Raw genomic sequence first — 20,515 nt, forward strand, 5'->3', positions numbered from 1 at the left:
CCACTGTTTAATAAACTGAGGCTCTGTTCCACTGGTGCGTTTAGATTGAGAGGAGACTGTAAAAGAAAATGCTTAGTTGCTTCAGTTTCTTGGAAGTCTTCTGATGGAAAAGATGCTCCAAATTAAAACTAGTGTTTGTATTCCTTTTCTTGGAATTAAAATGGACCATTGATTATATGTGCTTCTCCTACTGAAAAGCTAACACAAGCAACCCCACAGCTTGGATATATTCTGGGCACATCAAGCAAGGAACCCATGTCTGGGCACAGCCTTTGCCACGTAGGGTGTTGCATCAAACACACAAGAGGTGTTGGGAAGAATGCTTGTAAATAGTCTAAACCACTGACAGATGTTCTTGGTAGCATTACAACCCATGTTTTTCAGCCTCTGTGCCACTCTAGACAAGCCTCACATTATGCCAATCAATACTGACTGCTCCAAATAGGATTTGTCCACCATGTACTGCTAGGTGAGGTCCCTTTCAAAATGGAATACAAACATCCCCAGACTGATTTCAACCTTGTTTAGCCCTGTGAATGAGGCATAACTTGCATTATGTTACATAGCGAGTAAGGAACCTATTTCTTGGTATACCATTGGCCACTTAGGGTGAAGGGAGTAATGCTTGCAAACAGCCTAACCCACTTGCAGTCGCTCTGGTTAGCATTCCGACACATCATTTTTCACCCTCTGTGCCACTCTAGACATAGGTGCGCCTTGTGCAGATCAGCACTGAGCTTGATCAGCACTGAGCTTGATTCACATGAGAACAATCCATGTGGAGCATAGTCTGAGGGAGCTCGTGTTCTGTTCTGATGGGACCTGGCCTTGCCGTTCGGGATGGACTGTCCCTACTGAAGTAGGTCCAAAGCTTATTTACATTTAGCTTGTTCACATTGGGGACGGCATATTGAGCAAACAATATATGTTTTAGCATGCAGCCTAATTAATTACCAGTGGATGAGATTAATTCAAGTGTTCCTCCAATCATTTGTTTTGTTTTTACAAGAGCAAAGGCAGCGTCCTTAGTCTCCCAAACACAGCTACCCCTTTCAAATGTTTGTTTTTCTGAAATCTAACCAGTGTTCCCGCAGAGCGCCACACAACATCTAATAATACTTTCATCACTGCTCAGGCTATAATAGTCTATCTGGGAAGGCCCAGAGGAACCCACCTAAAGAGGTCATAGGCCACACCAGTGGCAAGAGTGCAGAGCATCAGAAGCAGTTGATACAGAATAACTTTTTCTACATTTTGTTAGTATTTCCCACTTGACTCGTTATCTTTCAGAAAACGTGGCGATTCTGGCCAGGAATTTTGTGCACTTTGTTTTCCTGAAGCCTGGTTGAGCATATGCTCTCTCCTCTACCAACATTTGTAGGTCGCACGTTAGCCAAAACCATTTGATTTTACTAAAGTCATGCATGCAATGTGCTTACTTTTAGAGGATAATATTCGTCGATTGGTCTGTTTGTATATATCATTCACACTTTTTTGCCACCTTCTATAGTATAAATTATTAGGCAAGGGGTCAGCCCACTTCAGTCGTTAGCTAACTTCACCCTGGGTCATAGCTTTCTACTGTTTGACTAGGAGCATTTCCACACACAAAGTCTTTCCCTTATTTCAGCTTTTTGAGACCACAAAAGTATTTTAGCTTTTAGCCATTTTTATGCTGGCGAGAACCTGTCATCGTTCCCGGGTAAAAACAACAAACAACTACAAAATAGCACTGACAAAGCCAAAAGGCTTGCAGCCAAGTCAGCTCCAGACCTATGGACGTTGCCAATGTTTGTTGGGCTATAAAATCAGATTTGTAATCAGCTGGAAAGTAGTGATTGCTTGGGATCCACCTGATTTGAGCCCTTCTTAGAAATCTCATCAGGAAGCGACAATTTATTGTAGCTTGTACTTGATTAAACCCACTTGGGAAAGGCTTGCTCTATTCCTGCAGTTCAGGGTTGTCTGCATTTTCTTACTGTGCTCTACAGTTTATTCTGACCTTCTCCGCCCACATCAGACAGCAAATTTGCAATTGCTTGCATTATGGATGTACCTGGAATTCTTCAAACTATGCAGAGCACATGAAAAGAAGGACGTCACAGGCATTCTGGTGCAAAATGTTTTCATTTTTCTTGGAACTTCATGAGTCCTGACTAATCTGGTGTAGTGTCAGTTTGCATCAGAGCAACATAAGTTACTCCAGAATATGCCCCCCCCTGCAGGGTATCCATGCCTCTAGTATCGGTAATTGTGGAGGTGCTGGGTATGAATATGTGGTAGAATTCCACCCACTTTGGAATCCTGCACAGGTTCAGACTTCTGAGTCATTCCAGGCATCTCCCTAGTGTTTGTCCAGCATCATATAGGTCACTAAGGGTGCTATATTTCCACCAGTTTGCCAAATGCATCATGTAAGGTTTAAGTGACTTGTACCGGTGCATTTCACCCTTCCTGATGTATGAAGCTTAACTTTCACTAATGGATAGATCCCAGCTTTCAATGTAGGTGTCTTCGACACCCGTAGAAACTCTGCCCATACACATTATTAAAAGAACAAATATATAGCCCCACCTGCCTCTGCCAAATCAGATATGATCAGCTTCCGAAATGTCCTAGCAGAGTCTCCCACAACATGGATGCCAGTGTACGATACTCTTCTTAGGAGTTCATGTGAGTTAGAACTTCTGCAGGTCCCTCCTCCCAGAATAGTCAAATAAGCCAAAACATCTTCATTTCAGTAGACGGGGAAGATGTTCTAGGTACCATGTTTGTGTAGGGCGAAGGAGGAGATAATTAATGTAGGGATGTGGTAACTTGCTCCACAGTAGCTAATGGTGATGTCTCGTGTGTACGTCCCCCCCTGACAATTAAGTTCAGTAGAGTAATCTTGACTCGTGCCGGACATGTTCTGTTCACCGAGTGTCAATATCGGCTTCTCCTTTGATATGTAAGCACTGCTGTGGCACTAGGGGAAAACAAGATGCTTGTGTGCTCCTTGACTTTCAAAATCCGTGGTTCTGCGACCTTTCAGTGTTCAAACCGGGACCCCTCAGAGGAAGTCTTTAGCTACCACGAGGGTGTTACAGGCACAATAACAACGTCCTCACTTATATTTATGTCAAAATAAAAGCATGTTAGAGATAAAATAAAAGGCGATAGTATCGAAAACAAAAAGAGGAACAGGTTTATGTAAAGAAGAAATTGGGTATTTTAATAAGAGGTTATAATTGTTTAAAAACCCTGACTTTCCGGCAGCATAGTTTTCAGTATAAACTGCCTGGCGGCTGCGGCCTATTGTTTTTTGCAGTAGAAGTGTGGCGAGCGAGGCTAGAATAGCACGCAGAACGAGGAGCTGAACTGTAAAATGCCAATCCCGGGAACCTTTCATGGAAGTCCCATTTTTATGTAAAATAGGCTAATGCTGAGATTAGTAGTCGTGACTTTATCGCGGATGCGGTATACCGCGCCCGTTACTAAGCACTGGTTCTTGAATGGAGGGATGATGCTTTCCCTTCGCCTTTAATCAGTTTGAGGTTCATTTCACCTTGGATCGTAGAAATGGATTCATCATGATTAATCTGAAGGCATCATGGCAGGGCAGTTATGTCTCCTCACGTTTGAATACTAATGCTCAACCAGATGGCAAATTAAAGCAAATGGAGCCTGTCTGTGACCTGTGTGCCCGCCCCTCGGTGGAAACCGCTGCAGCTAATGTTAATGCGCTTGTTTGAGGCGAATCGGAGTCCGTGCCAGCTAGGTAAACATGGTCATCACTGGCGGTGGGTGCAGCCATCTTCTCTAACTGAAACCGTGCCCTAGCAAATGCGGTTCATACTTTGTAAGGTGGTGCTCCGGAGGGTGTGGGTATTCAGATTGTTTTATATAATATGAAATTGGGTAAATAAGTGACAAGGCTACATGTGAGAGGAATCATGTTGTGGTTCAAAATGAAGATGTGCAGGCAGCTGGAAAGGACGACTCTGGTTGGACCAATACATATCTCATAATGTCCCGGCTTGTGTACGTTTTTGGGGCTTGAAAGGACCCTTGTAAGGTTCTAGCAAGATAACCACAGACTAAATAACAGACGTACTCTTGAACCTAGACGTGGAGACCTACACTGGCTCCTTGTCAACAAAAGGATAACCTTCAAGCTCCTCACCCACGCACACAAGGCGCTCCACAACACTGGTCCAGCCTACCTCAACAGATGACTCAACTGCTACACCCCGTCCCGCCAACTCCACTCAGCAGACCTTGCCACCGTCCCCCGCATCCGAAGAGCGACTATCTGAGGCAGATCCTTCTCCCACCTCGTCGCCAAGACCTGGAACACCCTTCCCTTGCCCCTACGAGAGACCGAAGACCTGCTGACTTTCAGGAAGCCACTCAAAACCTGGCAATTTGAGCAGTAGCAGCGCGCCCCCCCCCCCGCCAACCCCACCCCAGCGCCTTGACACCCTCACGGGTGGTAGTGCGCTCCACAAATACACTGATTGATTGATTATTCCCAGATCTATCCCGAGGTTCAGCACAGGGCCTGCTTTAGCTGGCGTCCGGTGCCACAGTTGTTTGTGGCGCCCCTCCCGACCCCCTAAGAGACCTCCTCCACGATTCCCTCACTACCACCCTCCAACAGTGCCCCTCATCTCCCCTTATACCCCTCTCGCACAGATTTAATTTCTTTAAAAGTGATAGTTGAGTTTGGTTTACTAACAAATTAACCCTTTTTAGCAAGTTAGGAATATAATGAAAGGCTGAGGAAAGCATTAAGTTCTAACATATATTATGCATTCTGCATGGAGCACTTTGATGGCAGTTTTATATTAGGATTGTAACGTATGTACTGCTGCAACAAAAGGATCTCTGTGACAAAAGCAGTAACCCACTGAGCTACCCACATAAAATACTGTTCTGTGAGCTACATGGTACTCAGTCCTTGCTGCAGGCACATTAACCTTTTGTGCTACTTTATGCTGAGTCAAACTGCCACTAGACAAAACTCCATCCCTCTCCAGCAGAAGCATTCATCACCAGAGTTATCTTATAATTTTATTATTGCCTGAAAAATGCTGGATGCATGCTCAAGGAACACTGGAGCAGGGGCTTTTAAAACCATAAGTTATTTCTAAACACAGCTCCCCCAACACCCCTTACGTCACCGCAAGGCATTGAGACATCCCCTGTGAGTCATTGCCCCCCCCCCCCCGACAACAATGGTCATAAATAGCATATGACAAATTAGATAGGTAGAAAGATAGATTCTAAAGGGTCGGGGTAAGAAACATCATGGCAACGCTGCAAAGTATGCAGATCTATAGCTGGGTAGTATACAGCGTCTCTGTGACTACAATAGCCTGGGACATAGGAAGACTTCAATGGTCTTTACTTGCGATCTGACAAGGAGTCAGGATATTAGTTTTTCTCCATCCTAAGCACTTAAATATCTGTAACTTTTGTGCTGATGCAAAAATGTTTGGGCTTCTGATGGCTCCTATATTGCTTACACATAGTAAACCAGAATAAGCAGTTGTCGCTTTGTCTTTGACCGGTGTTCTGTCATGCAGTTTTGTTTCTTACTATTGTTGAATGTCTCTTGATCTGCTTTAAAATCGTAAGGGGAGAGTGTGCAGCTAAACAGTGTGTAAAAGAAAGTTGTTGACCTTCTGTGATCCCTAGAAAATCTTTGACAACTTTATAGATATTTCTCTTCCCCAACCTAAAAGAAATTGTGGTCCCAAGAAGGATGGCTGGTGTGGGGGAAGTGCTTAAGAAGGGACATCTAACCATGCTGAGATTTGAGGGGTGTGAGTGAATGCAGTGTTAGGGATGATAGACCACAAACCGCTTTATAACCAAATAACTCCAAAGGCACTATTAGTGTGTTTATTTTTTTATGTTTTTCTACACCAGTAGCATGAGTGTACTTTATATGGAACCAGAACAGACATAATACAAAATATAAACAGGTACCAACTTCTTGGCTAATGTTAGGATTGTTGTAGATCTGGGAACTTCAGGTGTTGGGGCAAATTACTCAAACTAGAAGGACACGGTCTTAAAGATTATATAAAATTCCGATGAACTATAGAATAAAGGATTTTAATGTGTTAATTCAGTAAACACGACTGACTACTAAATTAGTACTGGGGCTCTGTCATTGTTCTGTGAAATTACTCAAAACATTTTGTGGTTATTAACACTCATGACCATAATTAGGACCCGAATACTCAAATCCTGATTCACTGCAACCGGATTCAAAGATTTAATCAGACGCTAAAATCCATTTATGGCAGTGAAAAATACGCCAGCACCTCAGATTTTCTAGAATGATAATTTAGAGTTAGAGGTGGGAAGATGAGAGTTCCTTGGAGTGGCCTTTTAGAATATCCAAAATCGTTTACTCGGTGTGCATTGCTCAGATACGATATTGAGCTCGGATAACACGAGTCGAACTTAATTCTTTACAATTATGTAATAAGTTTGTATCTCTAATCATCCATAATGTTTTAAATCCTCATAAAACTCCGAAGGAATCGTATAATTTTAAACCCATGGAAACTGCCAAGTCCTACTCATTTACTTGTGCAGTTGGGATATCTTTCACAGTACGTTTTTGATGCGACCAATAGAGGGCAGTAAATGACCAATTTTATTTCTCCGTCATTCATTACATCTTTGAGAGTTAAAAGCAGGGCTGCGTTTCTGATTTGAATGCAGGTATCAGAAAGTGCGTATTTACCGTGCTTTACTTGCTTAAAAGAACTTGATTTACTAACATTCCCGAAGGCCGGTGTTTCAGAATGCGCTAAAACAGTAGGCCTATACACATAACTTAACTGTCTTCCCTTTTCGTATGAGATTAGGGTTGCCTTGATGCAGGGAATCAACTAGACCTGAACTTGGGGGTTGAGGGACTAATCCTCCCAGCCAGGGCCAGCTCTGCGCCGGCAGCCCCGTGCGACTGCCTTGTTTCTGGGGCTCTACCCCCCATGACCGCCTTCTCCATGAATTTCCTCACTACCACTCTCCAACAGTGCACCTCATCACTACAAAGCCTCACTGTGACACACTTTTCATTTTTTTTAGTGCTTCTCATAGCTCACTCACACTCACTTCTGTGATCTGCATGGCACAAGTTCTTTGCAGCAGGCACATTACCCCCCCCCCACATTACTTTACGATGAGTGTAAACCGCCAGTAGACACGATCCTGATCTCCCAGCAGTAGAAACATTAATCAGTAGTTTTATCTTGACATTTTTTTTGTTGCCTGAAAACTGCTAGATGCACAAGGACCTTCATGTGCTTTTAAACCAAAAGTTATTTTTAAAGAAACCCTCCCCCCCACCCCCACCCCTTCTCCCAGCAATGGGGCAGGACAAGTAATTCCAGAAATGGGTTCAGAGCTAACCTCATAGCCATTATAAGAGGGAAAAGAAGTGACCAATTGCGCAGTTTAAATATATTGGACAACCCTGGTAGCATAAGAAACATATGTTTTGTAGACTTGACACTGTTCCTAGGCTTCAAATCATTGCAGGTCCAGAAAAATGCTCTTGACCCACTGCTGGCTGAAGGTGCAGTTTCTGTTTCTTCAATGAGATGTAAAATATTCATGAGCACCGCTGTCCTTTTGTACGGTATCAAAATATTAGGCTTCGTAGCAGTGCTCAGTTTGAGCCAGTAATTGAAGGTGGAGCCCATGGTACTCACTTTCAGGACTCCACACATATTTTTCCTCATTATACTTTGTTACCGAACAAGAGAGAGAAAAACCCAAAAGTGAAATAGGAGAAAGATGGCAAAATTGTGATCAAGGAAAAAAGCAAAGATGAAAAATGACCCACAGGAGTGAGAAAAAAGGCACATGGAGTGCCCAGTGATGGATGAAAGTGGCACACAGTAGAATCACGTCTAGGCAGTCTTGGTATTCAGCTCTCACAGCATTTGAAATTACAGGCTCCTGAGCAAGATTTTGAGCCCCAGCATTTATTAATTTACAAATTAAGTACTTCTTAATGGATTACACCACTTTACGTTGGAGTGTGTGACTGGTAAGTCACAGATTAAATCCCCAAAATATCATTCTTTCTTTCTGAGTTAATTTTGTGCAATGAGTTGGCAATATTGCTGCCTGTAAATGCACTGCCACACAGCTGTGCTACATACCATAAAAATCTAGTAGTTGTGGTTACCATGCCGTATTGAGCAGTTCCCTTATAGGTAGCGTATTGAGCCATATCCATGCTGGAATGCACCAGGCTGTTACTTACGAACTCTAAAAACAGTTAGCAAGTAAGGAGTATTTTGGCACAGTAGTGCCAGTCTCGATGGTTTAGGTCTAGCTAGAATTCAGATGTAAAGTTATTTGTTTAGGAAGATTGGTAAAATTCCCAGTAGAGATGAAAAGAATCAAAGGAAGAGAGAGGTCAAAGATAGAAATTCTGTTTCTCCATCTGAATTCATTGCATTGTTGAAATCATCCTGTGTGGACGTCAGTGCTGCTTTTGTGCCACACACATCCCATAATCTGTTTTGGTATTCTGAGAGAAAGTTGTTTTCTTAGATGAATGTAGATATTTGTTTTGAAGCCGATCTTTCAATCTTTTTGGCTAGAAACAATTGGCTATTGACTGTAAGTTAGACAGAGCCTTTGTTTGAAAGCCTCTTTGTTTTAGGGAGTTCTTTTCGGAAGAGACCATTAGCCAAGGAATTGCTGATCTTTCTGGCTGGTTTGACTGAGAGCTATTATTAAGGATATTCTTGCATATATGAATAGGACATGGGTCTGCTGCTGATCATGCTGGCCTTCAAGCTTCTGCGGCCTTGATAAAGTCCTGTGTGGTCACAAGGCTAAAGGTGAGTAACTGTGGTCGTTTTCATGATTTATTTTCTAATAAACTGCACAACAGCACTGCTGGAATTGTGATTGAGCAGTGATTGAGCAATTGAGAGGAAATAAAGGGGTACTAAAATAATTTGGAGGATAGGAAGACATGCAGGTGTGCCAGCATACAGCAAGGGTAAGTGACAAGGACTTCGACTACGCTGCCAAGGTATCAGGATGTCCTAAGTTACTGCCACTTTAGGTACTGCGGTTGCAGGACCCTTTTTCCTGTGAGTTCTTGTAGCAGGTCTGATTTTGTGACCTTGAGGCCTATCATCGGCGCTTCCGTGTTCAGATCTCCTGTCTCATGTTAAGGTCTCTTGACCACTATCTTCTCCTCAGGCCGCATGTCAGCTTTCCAGGACATAAGGCAGGTCACTCTGAAGCAAAGCAACCATCAGGTCTCATGTCGTTCCTGGCTCCAGTCAAGGTTTCCTGCTACCTACTTCTGGGTTGTTCTTCAGAAGAAAAGACAATTAAACACCCATGCTGCTTTCCATACAAAGATTGAGCAGTGGCTTTTTCTGTAGGTGTTTGCTGTACAGACATGGGCAGTTATTGGAAATAATATTTATTCTGAGTATACAAGAATATATAGTTCGATGATTACACACTCAGGCACAAATATGCATTAATTTCATATCCATTTAACGGAGCCCATTAAACAATATACTGAGTGAACAAACCATAAGTGAGCCCATATTAATTTAGGAAAAATATAATGTTGCATAAATATGCTCTACTAGATTGGAATATATATTCCAACAAGACCACTGTGCACTACCTAGCCCCTTGTGGTCACTGTCATCCACTTAATAAGAATTCAATGAATCGAAAGCACAATGGGTGCAGATAGGAACTGTACAAGATTATTGGCAATATTTGAAAACAATGGGATTTTGAATAAAGAATAGTGCAATAAAACCACTGCACTGCCCTTGGATAATGACTAATATTCTGCAACATAACTTCATGCATTTGTCTGGAAAAGGTAAGATACTTGTATAGTGTTGTAATGCACTTTTTTTAAAGCACTGTAGTTAACACATGTTTCAGAACATCTGAAATTTGCAGTTTTGCTCTTTAGGTCTGGATGCACATTGCAGCTGTCACCTGACCATGTGCAATCAATGAAAAAGAGCTTTAAGTTGCATACCTTAGAGGTTTTGTCTCTGCCAACATGTTGGTTACCTTGAGTACAATATTTGGGCAGAAGGCATGTGCTGTCATTGAGAAACAGTGCTTGTCATACTCCTACTGGATCCTGAGGGGAGTTCAGTCATCTAAAAAAAGTAATGATGTGGCAGTCTTCAATGGGAAGACTTATTTACTATGTGGTAATAGTATTAGCTAATATTATCCCTAAAGCATCATGACATGCTCACTGTGTGCATTAACTACATTGTAGACCATATTTTCTATTGATATGCTAATCCTATTGATGAATAGAGGTTTTCATTGAGGATGTTCCCTCATTCAACATGGCTGTGTCCTCCACGTTAATGCTGCAAAGGCATCTGTGGAGGTTTTTTCTTCTCCACTTATGTTTGTGCTACGAACAGTGTGCAATTGGTTCTGCCCTTCCATCCCAGTACTCCAGATGGACATGCCTGCTGCTGCAGCCCCAACAAGCCTCATGTTGATCCTTCCTTCTGCATCAGTGTCTCAGTTTGCTCTTCCAGCTGCAGCCACTTGCAGACTTGCTGCTCCCCAAGGCCATGGGAGCCAGATTCATAGTTGTTGGGATACCCCGGACCACAAGGCTCACTTTTGACTATAAGATGGGAAAACTTACAAATAGATTAAGAGAGTGACAGGAGTAGCCACTTTTTAATTGTAAGTAATTATATCAATTTTACGACTAGACAATTCTTTTATTTAATTACAAAATCTCTGCTTCTATCCTTTCTGTAGAGACAGTGTGCACTCAAGTCTTAAAATGATCCCTTTATACCATTCAAATTCTGCTCACTAGTGCAGACTAAAGATCTATGTAAGTGGTGGGATGTGATACTTCCCCCCCCCCCCCAATTTTGAGCAAGCAAAACAAGTTAACTGATTTCTTGCAGGTGGTTTAAGGGAGAGTGGGCTTCTCCTCTGAGCTTTTTTTAAAAAACTTTTGGGGTCAAATTTGCTAAAACTCTATAGGCCCTTATAGGAAATTCGTTAAATATTCTAGTACTATCACACCGCACCAGGGAAGCCTGGCCTTTCCCAACAGTAGATCCCATTTTTGTCAAATGCCATAAGTCAGAAATTACTTCCACTATACCAAGGTCAGCATTTTTTTCATGGGTGAGTCTTTATTCACCAAGGAGTGTGTACAGTATGACAGTGCCAGTAAATTACCATTGATACTGCAGCTATAGTCATGAGTACCTTTAACATTTCTCTCCAGTATTTAAGGGTAAGCATTTTGCCATTGACTTCTCTTATAAAATGAGCAAAGGAAATCTCATGACAAGAATTACCTTAAACATCAGTTCCAGTATTTTGGAATGGATCCACCCCATATGCTAAGAATGATGTGATTCATGTCAGGGTTTTCAGCCAGGTGTGATGTTGCTTGTTCTGTTTCCATGCCGCTGGGTATGACCGGGCTAGTGGCTGTCTCAGTTAGACAGTTCGAGTCCCTACAGTCAATAATGGTGTCTTAATAGAAGCATGTCAGGGCCTGCAGTTTTCTATGGGTATCACCTCCCATCCATATGCTATTAGTGGCCTTGTCCATAAGGCAAGAATAACCTCCAGTGTGGCAGACCAGCAGCACACATGCAAGCGTAACACACATACACTCACACACAAACACATATTGACGCACACTGATTCTCTCACACTGATTCTTTCGCACACTCAGTTTCTCACACTCATTCTCACTATATCTCTTGCACTCTTTCGTACATTTGTATTCTGTCTCACAATATCTTGTGCACTCTTTCATACATTTGTATTCTGTCTCTCACGCGCACACACACACACACAGCCACTTTCACTCCCATTAGTCATTCCGCTTCTATTGTGCTGGAAAAGCTTGCCCTGCTGCTTCTGCTACTCCTGTCTTGCTTTTTAGTAAAGCTTAATAAAAACATATTCCCTTTACGCTATTCAAAAATAATAATATATTGCCTTGTCAATGTTTGCTACAAGTACGGTGTGAATGGAAAGTGCACTTCCTTAAAATAACTGTACAGTGCTTATTTGTGGTTTCATATGTCGATCATGCAGTTACAGTATAGGAAATAACTAATCCACTTTCTAACATGTAATATCACAGTATCCAACTGATCTTATGAAATGCTTGAATTCTTCTGCAACCATGGATTTTATCCAGCATCTCTTTGCATTTTGGGGTTTTCATACCGAACTTACAATGTGAAAAAAAATCTACATGTCAAGAAATGAAGTATTGTGGTGAATGGAAATCTAGGGCTGGCTGAAGGTGTCACATGATCCTCAAATCAGCACTATATCCCCAAAGCCTCAGCCCTATTCTCCCTCCTTGTGTCATCTCACATTCTCAGTCCACTCGCCCCTCTTGCATCAGCCCCATTGTGGCACATGGAATTAAGTAGGCATCTTGTACTACGGAAAGAGCAGGTATTCTCTGGGTGCTTTTGTAGAAATATGTGTATATTCATGAGAGTTGTGTAATTTTTATATGTTCTGAGTACGCGGTGTACTCATGTAATTGCTGGGTGGAGATGAATAATGTGAGCGAATGCAGCATGAGTGGTGCGACTGTAGTGTGCAAAATGTGCATTTGTGAGTGTCGGGAGAGCTGCATGAAGGCATTGTGAGAGGAGAGCTCATGTGAGTGTCGGGTGAGAGAAGTGCGTGCAGAGTGGGAGGAGTGAGTGCAGGGTGGTGTGAGCGGTGTAAATGCAGGGTGAGTGATGTGCCTGTGTGTGGTGCAGGGTGAGCGGTTAGAGTGGTCAGAGGAGTTAGTGCAGGGTGATGGTCTGTCCCTGTGGGTTCCGGCACAGGGTGAACAGAGTGCCTGCATGAGTGCAGGCTGAGAGGTTTGTCCGTGTGAGTGTCAAGTGAGAGTAGGGAGTGCAGGTGTGAGTGATGTGGCTCCAGGGCGAGTGATGCATGGTATGAGTGCAGGTTGAGTGCTGTGCTGTGCCATGTCAGTGAAGTGTGAGCTGTGTGAGTGACAGGAGTGCCTATGCAAGTGCATGGTGAATGATATGACAGTGTAAGAGTAGGGTGAGAGGAGTGACTGCAGGGTGAGTGATGTGACCATATGAGTTTGGGTGCGAGAGACGAATGAATGCATGGCTAGTGATGTGCTTGTTATGAGTGAGATTGCAGAGTGAACCATGAGTGACAGGTGAGTAAATAAATAAATACATCCAGGATTTGTAAAGTGCAGCAAATCACCCATTAGGGTCACAAGGATCTGAATTGTAGGGACAGGGATATTACGTGATTATGCCTAGAATCACAGGATGTTGAGCCAACGCTGATACTCGAACCTTGTTGCCCCAGCTCCCAAATGGGCAGCCCAGGCTGTTACTCCACATCCTCCCCTGAAGTGTCCTATCAGTGCAGGGTGAATAGTGTGCTTGTGTGACTGCAGGGTGAGTACAGGATGAACAGCTCAAGTGCATGGTGAGTGCAGTGTGATCACTGTGAGAGCAGGGTGAGCAGTGTGCTCAGGTGACCGCAGGGTAAGTGGAGAGAGAACGGCACGAGTGAAGTATGATCTCTGTCGGTACAGGGTGAACGCTGTGCTTATGTGAGCGCAGGGTAACAGCGTGAGTGCACGGTGAGCAGTGTGAGTGCAGTGTGATCACTGAGCATAGGGTGAGAGGTGAAAGTGACAGGTGAGTGGAGTACCATGTGCGTGCAGGGTGAGCGGTGCTCTTCTGTGAGTGCAGGGTAGGAGGAGGGTGAATTACATGAGTGCATGGTGAGCGCTGTGAGATCAGGATGTGGGCGTGAAAGTGAAGGGTGAGCAGTGGTAATGAGGATTGAATTGTCTGAATGCAAGATGTATTTCCAGACACTTGAAGTAACTCAGCATGATACTGACTTCTGCTTAGGGTTTGAGATATAAGTTAAAATATTGCTATTATGGCGTCACTCAGGGATGTAGGATGAGGATAATAAATAATGTACTGATCCTACAACAAACTTTCAGTCGTGTGATTGGGGTTGCCAGCTCAGTATTTTGATGTCTCAGCCCGTACAAAAATAAGTAGAATCATTTAAAGCTGGTATTTTTAGCATTACCTGTGCATGCTTCAAACTGCAAATACAAATAGAAAGAATTTTTAAATGTGTTCTAGGACTGCATTCATAATCCATGACTAAAAATTAAAGGAAGCAAGGACAGAAAAGTCATGTTACAAATATATAGATACAATTTTATTTACAGCCCTATTTAGTGTCAAGGTGAGGCCTTTGCAAGGTCGTAAATAACAAATGGACTGTGTTTATCTGTTGGAAAGGTGGCAATCCTACTGGTGATATGCCTTTTCATGAAATGTATTCTCCCACTGTGGCAGTAAAAGTAAAATACAAATTTAAGGCAGAACAGGGACCCAGGGGTTACTGGAACCAGTGAAATAAACAAACAAAGCCTCCCTAACCAGTTCACCTAGGCATTCAAATGGTCTTTTAAAGACCTATTAAAAACTTGGGTGTCGAAGATAAGATTCCAGACACTGCCCACTGGATGCCACAACAGCTCAAGCTGCAGCAGCACGGGCTGAGACGCACAACGGGGGTGAGGGGTGGTTTAGGGAGGTGGGGCTAACGCCCTTTTATCCCTGTGTGCCTGCCTTGATGTCTGTATGTTTGTGTGATAATAGCCCTTGTATCGAGCTGGCTCATGCTTCTTGTAACTCCCACATTCTGTTGTTTGCTTCCAGGTGCTGTTCGGCACTGCTGATGGTCAGGTGATTGTCATGGACTGCCATGGCCGGATGCTCGCTCATGTCCTCCTCCACGAGTCGGACGGCATCTTGAGCATGTCTTGGAATTATCCTAGTTTCCTGGTGGAAGACAGCAGTGAAAGTGACACTGACTCTGATGACTACTCCCCACCCCAAGGTATGAACCTTTGTGGCATTCATTTGTTTTTTCATTTTTATAAGCCACCAGCGATGGGAGGCAATTTCAGGGGCCTCAGTTTTACAGTGTGAAGCAGGCACGTAGCTAGAACTATATTGGTAAGGGGGCATGGCCGTCATCTAGGGTCGAACATTAAATCTGTGCGTGTTAGATGCTGTCCTTCCCAAATATTGATTGTACTGCTGAATATCGCCCCCCAGAATATCATGGGATAAGAATATCAAGGACAGCATATTGAGTTAAGTGCACATAGGGAAGTATAGATTTACTTTTCGTAACTCCATCTACATACCTTGAAGATATATTCACTGGAAAAAAAACATTAAAGTTATGTTATAGTTAGGTGAAATATTCAGTAACAAAGTAACGTTTAAAACTCTAAAAAACCACAGAAATTCACCAGTTATAGTTCCCTCAAGTAACTATAACTTATGATCTAAGATAACTATAACTCGGGCCACCACCATGCACAATTGTGTCATTAATAATTTCATTGCAGACGTTGCAGTGGTATCATCAATGATGTCATAGAAGTGGTCATGAATGATGTGATATGTGGGGTAATTAGCAGTGCATGGCAAGGGCGCAAGTTACAGTTATCTTAGGGCACGAGTTATAGTTACTTGGGTTAACTATAACTGGCGAATTTCTGTGTTTTTTTTTTTTGTAGTTTAAAACGTTATTTATTGCTGAACATTTCACCTAACTATAACATTACTTTAATCTTCGTTTTTATAATTGAATTTCTAGTTTTTTTTTAAACTTACATAATTTATCATCATGTGTAAATTCAACCCCTCTCCGCATATGGCTTTTACTGTGTGTGGTAAGGAATTGAATGCAGGGTCTGGCCTGCACCGAACTCTCACCCTGCAGCCAACAACACGCTGCGCACAGCTTTTGCCTGGTGGGAGTTGACCACAAGCCCTGACCTGTGGCCAACCCCCTAAAGGCAGCCAGCTAGCCTCACACTGAGTAGGGTTTTGACTGTGCATGACAAGGTGTTGGCCATAGGCCTGGCTTGCGGCCAACCTCCCACCGTCGGCCAACTCCAAAACACACACAGCCTTTGGCCGGCCACAGCAGTGTTTGAGCCTTTGCCACATGACATAGAATTGGGCCTGGGGACCCCATCTCCTGGGACCAAATACAATCAAACTGTGGATGGGGGTGTGTGGTCCCTTCTCTAAGCCTTTTTCGGGCCCTGGAAAACGCATCCAGTGGGCCCTATGTATTTTAAAGGGTGAGGGGGCCACAGGCCCCCCGAGCTTCATTGGGCCCTGGGGAACCTCCAGGCCCTATGTACTATGTACTTTAAAGGGGAGGGGTCCACATAGCCTTATTAAGGCCTGAGGACCACACCCTCCCAGGGCCGTTTCTTTTTTCAAAGAGGAGGGGTGGACATGTGGCCCACCTCCCCGAGCCTCATGAAGCCCTAGGGACCTTATCCTCCAGGGCTGTATCTCTTTTGAACGAGAGGAGGGCCACTTTGCCCCAACCTCCTCCCTACCCCAGAGTGTTAGGCCCTGGGGACCCCATCCTACAAGGCCATATTTATTTAAAAGAGGGCATGTGGCCCCCCTCCCTAAGCCTATTATGACCCCGTCCCCATGTATATTTTAAAGGGAGGGGAGCCACGCAGCCTCCTCCCTGAGCCTCATTTGGCCCGAGGACCCCATCCCTGGGGCCTGCATCAGTTAAAGGTGGGTGCCCACCCAGGGCACCCACCATGCTGATGATGTGGGCACATAGGGAGCCCCTGGCCCCATGCGGCCCCAGCCGGCTCTTTGCATGCTGCTGGAGCCGATATTGCTCTTGCCCAGAGGGAGCAGGTATTTATGCTATTAAGACGAGCAATATCTTTATCTATTTTCTTGTCCATATCAGTGTTGTCAAGGAAATAGATCAAAAGTCTGCCCCCAGCTGTCAGGAGTTATAAAAATGCTCCAGCCAGGTGGGAGCAAACACAAATGTGAGCTCCCCAAGACACAGAAATTGAGCTGGCCCCAGGGGGATGGTGTCCTTTGGGCCATTAATAGCACAGGCAGGGGTGGGGTGCATCCCTGCCCTTCTCATTCAGAAACGGCCCTGGGGAATGGGGTTCCCATGATGTTTTAAAAACTTGGGGGCTGGGGGTGTGTGCAGCCCCCCTCCCCTTAAAAATACAGTAGCCCCTGGAGGATTGGGTCCCCGGTTGAATAAGTCGCAAGAGGGGGCTGTGCACCCCTTCCCCTAATAAATTAAATTGGGCCTAAGGGGATGGAGCCCCTGGGGCTGAAAGTGACTTAAGGCGGGGTCTATGCATCCACAGTCCCCTCAAAAGTACTTTGGGCCCCTGGCGATGGGGTCTCGTGGGCCGAAAATGGCCTGGGGATGGGAGCCACACATCCCCCTTACCTTTCAAAATACTTTGGGCCCTGGGAGAATCAGGTCTCCAAGACAAAAACGGCCTGAGGTGGGGGGCACAAAATACATTTGTCATACCCCTGGGCACTGGCCCACCCAGGAGGGGGTCATAAAAATGTTACAGATGATTCCCAGATTCTCTGTGAATTTGTGGCAGAATAAAAAAAAAAATTGATATATTTTGACCCCAAGTGCAGTCTCTCTGGACCTCCACCACCAGGCTTAGGGGTTCAGGGTATCCTTACCCTGCCCCTTATGTCCTTTGAGTTCCAAGTCCTAGGATGGCTGCCACCACTTCCTGGTTGAGATGTTAGCAGTCAGTCAGATCTCAGTTGGAGATCTGTCCCCTCCACAGACCCTCTGTGGCGTGATATATGCAATTTATTTTAACAATTTTTCCAAACTGCTCAACAGATTTAAACCAAAGCACAAAAAGCACTCTTTTTGCCAAATGTGGTGTAAATCCATTCAGTGGTTTGGGCTGTAGCAGTGTCTAAAGTGCTATGGAAAAACAAATGGGAAAAATGCTTTTTGAGGTACCCCGTTTTTCTCACCCCTGCTTGATAGAGCACCCCGAAACTTTCCATACACAAAATAGTCAAAAAGTAGCACCTTGTTTTAAAGATTCGTGGAGATTCGGCAAACGGGGCCAAATGTATTACAAACGCACAAAAAAACATTTCTGATGGATACACAGTCCTAACTATAAGTACTAAGTGGCGATCGCCTTGAGTAAGAGAGATATATATATATATATATATGTATATGTATATGTTCGATGGCATTTGTAGCTGCAGATACACATGCTGTGCATTAGTAGTCCACCATCAAGTGCTGGGCTCGGAGTGTTTCAAATTGTTTTTCTTCGAAGAAGTGTTTTCGAGTCACGGGATCGAGTGACTCCTCCTCTTCGGTGCCATTGCGCATGGGCATCAACTCTATTGTTAAATTGTTTTCTTTCCGCCGTCTGGTTCGGACGTGTATCGCCTCACTCCGAGATTTTGATTCGGAAAACTCAGTAAAACTCTCTTTTTGTCAGTATTGTATCGATCGGGTTAACATCCTTCCATCGACACAGCAGTACCATTGGGAGAACAACTTTGTTCGCCCTTCGGGGCACACGCGCCCAACTTGGGCCTATTCGGGCCGACCGCGTGGAAGCCTCATGGATCGGACTCCATTCCGATTCTGTCCTCGGTGCCACACGAAGTGCCCGTACACAGACCAGCATCTGGTTTGCAACCTCTGCCTTTCCCCAGACCATCGGGAAGAAAACTGTGAGGCCTGTCGATCCTTCCGATTGAAAAACACTCTTCGAGACAGAAGGGCAAGAAGACTCGAAATGGCATAGAGAAGCGGTGTACATCTCGACGTAGAAGAATAAAAACTGATGCAGACTGCAGTCTCAGTTCTAGATTCCAAGTCCGAGCAGGAATCAGAAGAAGACAGATCAGTCACAGCAGGTTAACATGTGAGTGTGTCTGCCCCTACACCCTCAGAAAAGAAAAAGCTCAAGGCCTTGGGTACGCCACTGCCAGAAGGCCATGGCTCGGCCCGAAAAAAGATTGGCGGTGACCATCTTACCAGTTCGGCACCGAAAAAGGCCACTCCTCACAAAACATCGGAGACAACAAAGAGCTCCGTCTCCGACTCCACTAGACACCATTTTTTGGAGTCGAAAATTAGAAAACCAGTTTCGGAGCCGAAACCTTCGTCCTCATCATCTTTTCCAATCCCGAAAAAGCATGCTTTGGAGCCGAAAAGGCCAACTTACACAGAGGAACATGGACTTTCAAAGAGACTTAAAGAAAGCCACAAAGCCTCTGAAGAGGAGTTAGAGGTACAACCAATACTAGAAGTCATGGATGATTGGCAATCCAGGATCCACATCCATAAGGAAACAGGGAGAATTCTGACAGCACCTCCTTTAAAAACAAAAAGGAAGCTAGCTTGGACACTATGCAACCTCCAGCAAAAGTGCCAAAGCAGAAGGCAAAACCACCACCTCCTCAATCTTCTCCTTATTCTCCTCCTCATTCTCCCCATCTCTCCTCCTACTAGCCCTACACCAGTACAGTCACCTTAAGACTCACAACAAGACAATGTGGATCCATGGGATCTTTATGACCCAGATCCCATTCCAAGTAACGATCCAGACAACTATCCCTCTAAACAATCACCACCTGAGGATAGTACTGTCTATAACCAGATTATAGCTAGGGCTGCAGCATATCATGGGGCCACCATGCATACAGAGCCCCTAGAAGAGGATTTCTTATTTAACACTCTATCCTCATCACATTCTAAGTATCAATGCCTCCCGATGCTCCCAGGTATGGTAAAACATGTGGATCAGATATTTAGTGAACCTGTTAAAGCACGCACCATAACACTTAGGATAGAGAAAAAATATAAACCTGCACCCTCCGACCCTGATTATATCACACATCAGGTACCTCCTGACTCTGTGGTAATTAGTGCTGCCAGGAAGAGAGCAAATAGTCAGTCATCAGGATATACACACCCTCCTGATAAAGAGAGCAGTAAATTTGATGCTGCAGGGAAGAGAGTTGCGTCCCAGGCAGCAAATCAGTGGAGAATAGCCAACTCGCAAGCACTATTAGCTCGTTACGACAGAGCCCACTGGGACGAGATGCAAGACATAATCCAGCATCTCCCCAAGAACACCAAAAAATGGCACAACAAGTAGAGGAGAAAGGGCAAGCCATTACTAACAATCAAATACGATCTGCACTACACGCAGACACGCATGGCTCAGATCTTCTGGATTCAAGCCAGAAATACAGCAGGCTGTGTTAAAAATGCCGTTCGATTAAAAAACATCTTTTTGGGCCAGAAGTAGACACAGCCATAGAAAAATTGAGAAAGGACTCTGACACAGCAAAGGCAAAGGGTGCACCCTACACTGCATCATACAAGGGATCCTTTCGAAAACCTCAGTTTTGAGGTGGTTTCAGACCACAGCCCCTGAGGCATCCACCTCGCAGGCAAAGCTAACCTACCAAGCACAATACCAACGGGGTGGTTTTAGGGGCACATATAGAGGACAGTACCCCAGAAATAGACGGAAATTTCAGGCCTCTAAGCAGACTCCACAGCACCCAAAACAGTGACT

At 44.3% G+C, this 20,515-nt stretch overlaps 1 protein-coding gene across 2 annotated transcripts in view; it reads left to right on the forward strand.

Annotated features, from left to right (window-relative positions):
* The window catches only part of TULP4 (TUB like protein 4), a 682,961-nt gene that overhangs the window by 407,222 nt on the left and 255,224 nt on the right, over window positions 1-20,515 (forward strand). For both annotated transcript variants that reach the window (XM_069234583.1, XM_069234584.1), the window contains exon 5: window positions 14,772-14,952. In XM_069234583.1, the coding sequence (XP_069090684.1) occupies window positions 14,772-14,952 (181 nt within the window). The remainder of the gene's footprint in view (window positions 1-14,771; window positions 14,953-20,515) is intronic.

The sequence above is a fragment of the Pleurodeles waltl genome, chromosome 5, assembly GCF_031143425.1.
Source record: "Pleurodeles waltl isolate 20211129_DDA chromosome 5, aPleWal1.hap1.20221129, whole genome shotgun sequence".
NCBI classification, from domain to species: Eukaryota; Metazoa; Chordata; class Amphibia; order Caudata; family Salamandridae; genus Pleurodeles; species Pleurodeles waltl.